The sequence below is a fragment of the Punica granatum genome, chromosome 3 (genome assembly GCF_007655135.1).
Source record: "Punica granatum isolate Tunisia-2019 chromosome 3, ASM765513v2, whole genome shotgun sequence".
NCBI classification, from domain to species: Eukaryota; Viridiplantae; Streptophyta; class Magnoliopsida; order Myrtales; family Lythraceae; genus Punica; species Punica granatum.
The window spans coordinates 29,891,194-29,895,931 of record NC_045129.1 but is presented as its reverse complement, the minus strand read 5'-3'; the positions used below and the strand labels follow the sequence as shown (position 1 = coordinate 29,895,931).

At 38.2% G+C, this 4,738-nt stretch overlaps 1 protein-coding gene across 3 annotated transcripts; it reads right to left on the bottom strand.

Annotated features, from left to right (window-relative positions):
* Nucleotides 1–768: 768 nt before the first annotated feature.
* Nucleotides 769–4,512, bottom strand: LOC116201966 (DNA repair protein RAD51 homolog 2). 3 transcript variants are annotated; one of them, XM_031533455.1, is made up of 12 exons: nt 4,339–4,511; nt 3,950–4,125; nt 3,600–3,752; nt 3,367–3,470; nt 3,200–3,263; nt 3,045–3,100; nt 2,516–2,596; nt 2,277–2,336; nt 2,060–2,151; nt 1,872–1,988; nt 1,490–1,633; nt 769–1,345 (listed from the first exon to the last, which is right to left on the bottom strand). In XM_031533455.1, the coding sequence occupies exons 2-12, from the start codon at nt 4,031–4,033 to the stop codon at nt 1,314–1,316; spliced, it is 987 nt and encodes a 328-aa protein (XP_031389315.1). In that variant the 5' UTR covers nt 4,034–4,125; nt 4,339–4,511; the 3' UTR covers nt 769–1,313. The 3 variants fall into 3 exon arrangements, with proteins under 3 accessions (XP_031389315.1, XP_031389313.1, XP_031389314.1); XM_031533453.1 differs by having other exon boundaries at nt 3,950–4,063; XM_031533454.1 differs by lacking the exon at nt 3,950–4,125 and having other exon boundaries at nt 4,339–4,512.
* Nucleotides 4,513–4,738: the final 226 nt, after the last annotated feature.

Here is a 4,738-nt window from a genome sequence, read left to right as displayed (position 1 = left end):
TCAGAATAAATGATGGTTTTTTAGGATAGAATAATATATCCTCTAGTAATTCATGAATTAGCAACTTTAAATTAAATTAATATGGTAGACGATATTTTATAGTACAATCATATATAAATCCTGAATATCTGATAAAAATGTACAGGCAATCCCACCTAAGTATTGAATCTGACGAGAACGTCCACCACTGTACCACACTTCTTTCCTACTTGAACCCGTCTTTACTTTGAGTATATTACAAATATCGTATAGTTACCTATATTGAGAACGATATTTTTGTAACATTTGACGATGAAAGGCACTTTTAATAGTTTCTTGTCATGAGACCTCGTCAAGAATATTTGTGAATTATTTTTAATTAACTTCATTTTTTTGTGTGTGCTTTATTTATACAGTAAATACAGTTTCATAAATTACGCTAATTATAAGTTTATGTTTTGCGACCAACCACCCCCACAATCTGCGAACATAATTCCTACCTTCCTCCCTGCATATATATGCAGATATATGCATATATGCGACCTTTGATCTAACATACCATGTTGTAAGTTGCCTTCGCGCTAAGGATTAAGAATCCAATCACCAAAAAACAATAAAACATGTGAAGACAAAACTAAAATAATAAGTAGATAAGTAAATTCAGGGGCAGAAAAAAAAACAAAAACAAAACAAAACAAAATAATCCACTCCATGATTTTGAGAACTTTCTCCATTAGTAGACTAACTTGGCTCGAATAGAATTAGTTGAGATTGTTGAACTTTCATATGTTAAGGTAAACACCCAAAATAAAAATAAATAAATAAGTAAATTCACAACACTTCAGTAATATTAGAAAGAATACCAAAGAAAGAATACCACAACACTTCAGTAATATTAGAAAGGGCCCCCAAAGAAGAAACTGGACAACCGATAATAGTTAAGTCGACCAAAAGTGTCAAATAGACGGATCATAGAAAAGCCCAAAAAGATTGCGAAATTAGAGCCAAGTCAATCTAATTGAAAGTCAAGCGGACAGTCTTTGGATTATGGGGATATTGATTAGGGCAACGCATTCTCACAATCTAGGATCCTGTTAAGCTCGAAACATGGGCGCAATTGTTCTGTCCAATGTCACAGGCTAGTTACCGATTCACTGCATGCCACAACATAACATGAAGCATCGCAAATCTTGGCTAAAATGCATCAGGCACTTCAGAGTATCGAGATTGACCAGAAGAACGTAAGCATAAAATGGGAGTTAGTGGTACTTTGGAAGCATGCCTAGTACATCAATGTAGCTTCCAGACCACTTCTCATGGAATAATGCAACCTTTCATCGACAAAAATTGATAATCTCGCTGTGCCCTGCAGAATCACATACATATTGAGAGACCAGATTTATGAACACTATAACAAGTCTTGAAAGTTTTGAATAGAGGGAAAGAGGATATATTCATGATTAACAGCACACAATCCCCCGCTTAAACTGCTAGTTAGTTGGGTATATACCTTGATTATGTATTCTGCTTATGTCCGGTCCCACCAATTCTACTCCGTGGTCATCTAGTAATGAGATACCGGATGAACTTATGTGGAAAGGGAAAACTAGAGGAGGCGACATGGGAGATTTTGCCACCTTTATAAACCTACTTCCTGCAAGAGAGAGTTGCAATTCAAGCGACTGATCAGTAAAATAGATTTGATCATCATATGATCCAAAAAAACACCCAAATGTTAGACTTATGCCACTACCAAACACTGTGATCTGAACCAAGGGAAAAGAAATGCTTAAACTTATTCATTTGTAAAGACAGGAGATGCATCAACAAATATAGATAACTTTCACTCATTGTGCTTGAGTAATTATTCATCTGGGAAAGATATGTGGAACCTGATTTTGATTCAAGTATGAGACGAATAGTCACTGAATGTGCCCAATGAATCCCTAAAGCAGCAACGAGATGAGAATCATATCTTGAAGCATCGTTTGTATCTTTGCTCCTGCCTCCTGTCAATGATAAGCATCTGATTTCACATTCTGAAACACCTAAAGGCTTCAATAACAAACACCCACTATACCTTGGAAAGTATACAGGCAAGTTTCATCACTGCTCTGAGACCTCACTTGGTTTGTCACTACAATAGGAACTCTGGAAAATTCAGCAACTGACCTGTATGATTGAACAGACATTATACCTCGAATCACAAAAGATCGGACGCTTATTTCTCAGCTAATAACCTAGATTGGCAGGCACATGGAAAAAGAGAGAAAAAGAAAACAAGGGGGACTCCTCACTTCAGGAAAGATATATGCCATCCCAATGAGTTTTGCGTAGGAACTCCCTGCTCAGATTCCCTGAAGTGATTGAGCAGTTCACTTAATTGATGCAAGTGCAAAGTAAAGGTATGAGCAGCAAGAAGGAGATTCAAAGAAAAGGAAAATTTATAATGAACTGGCAAATTCGCTTGTGTTTTGCAAGGAATCTATATAATTGATCTGGTGTCAATTTAACATATACAAGCATAGGCACGTACCCTGAAGCAAGCGCAGCCATGCTATCGATGACTAGCAACTTCACTTGCTGTGTCAGAAGAGAAACTTTAATTTGTTGCAGACTGTCATGGATTAGATGTCACAAAGTCAATTTGCTTTATTGATGCATGTGGACCATAAGATGATGTATCCAAAATGAAAGAACAAACTCAGGAGAATTCCAGCCAATAATTCCATATCTTGGTCATAGGGTCTTCCTTTCTCTCTTCTTTTTTTTTTTCTTTTTTTTTTGGCAGGATAAAAGTACTTCAGCGGCTGCCATATCATGAAAGCATGGATTATGAGAATACTAGAAGCCAAGGCTCAAGTAAAAGTATGAAACTTCACATCATTTGTCATAAATAAGTTAACAACAAAAAGATTATGTCCGATCAGTTTGATTCGTATTGAGAGTCACAGCTGATGGCAGCACTGACAATTTATCAGCTTTAAATGCAGCCTCCAAGTTTTCAATCCTGCTCCTTATCCTTTTCTTTTAACGGCTAAAGCAATGCATGTTCTCCTTCGCACCTTTCAGTGAATTCAGAGAGTGAATGCGGCCGCAAGACAAGAATCCTACCAGCCATCTGCTACATTGTTTTTAAAGATTACCGACTGAATAAACAAGAAAATAATTTGAACACCAAAATGAGATAAGAAGTAAGCCAAGTGAATATTCAGTATACCTCCTGTGCCATCCCTTTCATGCTGAATACCTGTGGGAAGCTTTTTGCTCCAATCTCTATCAGTCTGGAACAGGTTAACTAACCATTTCAGATGTCTTCTATTATTTTATGAAAAGCCATTTTTGCTAAATACATTTGAATTTAAACAAGAAGCTGCATCGACGTACCTTTTTGAACTAAATTTGAACTCCACATCAATGTATACCACTTGGCCATCTAATCCTCCAAAACTTGATGGCAGCGAAGCCAAAACTGAGAGCTTAAGGCAGAACTGCAATCCATAAAAGTAAAAATGGACATACATGTGTTCAACAAAAGAAGTACAATTTTATATGCGCTTCTGAGCAAAAAGCTTCCATGAAACAGCAAACCCGAACTATATTTAACTGCCAGTACTTACTTGAGTTTTGCCAATTCCAGCAGGGCCAACCAATTCCGTCAGCACACCAAAAGGAATCCCACCACATAGGGCCTCATCCAGGCCTTTGAGACGAGTGGGAAGATGGCCCCCCAGTTGTTCGTGATGGATATGCTGTTCCATAAGTGATAATCCCTAAAATGAACAACATCAGAACCAGTAGAAAGTACGAAAATTTACATCTCTGTCTGTCTATCTAAAATCAGAGAAACAACAAAATCTGCCCTCAAATCTATTTTCTTCTTACTTCGATGAAAGCCCAATTTGTCACAGAGTTGTTTCACAAGGCACAGAACAGATTGAGGAGCTTAAGAATACAAGGCAACGCGTACTGTTTGCGGAGGAGGAGACGCCATTTTGCTTATGTGATCGATTGCAGAGCTCACTTCTTTCAAACCGACATCCAACAACTCCATGAGCTCGAACTCAGTCAATGATAAAGCATCCTACGAGCACGCAATCAATCATGTAAACATTCTCCCACATCAACAGCTGTACGAATCGATTTCTGCCTCGCCACAGAAATGTAATACAGAACTCAGACACAAATCCGATACTTCAAAACGACAAGAAACCAAAATTGACGCCGGATCGAGACTCGTGAGTTGCATCCCGGCGTCGAGCTCTCTCAATTAGCGGGTGGGGTAAGAGAACAAATTGAGCTCTGCGGCAGATAGTCGCTGAGAAGTGGAAGAGGAAGAGCACTAGAGCGGACAATTACCTTAGCGGTGATGATATTACGGGCGGCGAAGATGGCGGCGATGGGCTCCGGCAGCCCCATCTCTCTGACCAGCTTGTTCGCCATTGCATCTCCCCCTTCCTTTCCCGCCAAAACCCTACACCGGAGATGAATACTAAACATAGGTGGCGTTTTCGGATTACCGGTAACGTATGCTCGGATTGGTTTCCTAGTTAAAAACATAAAGTTTTTTTCCTTTTAACTCAACGCGTTACATAATAAAAATACACATTTTCCAATCAAAATTTTTAACTTTAACTTTAACTCAAACACACTATACAATCATTTATCATTTTCCACAATCAAAATCAAAGTTTAACTCTGAAACTAAACGCACCAGTAGTAATTCACATTCTCACGAAATAGATTCCCACCATTTAAT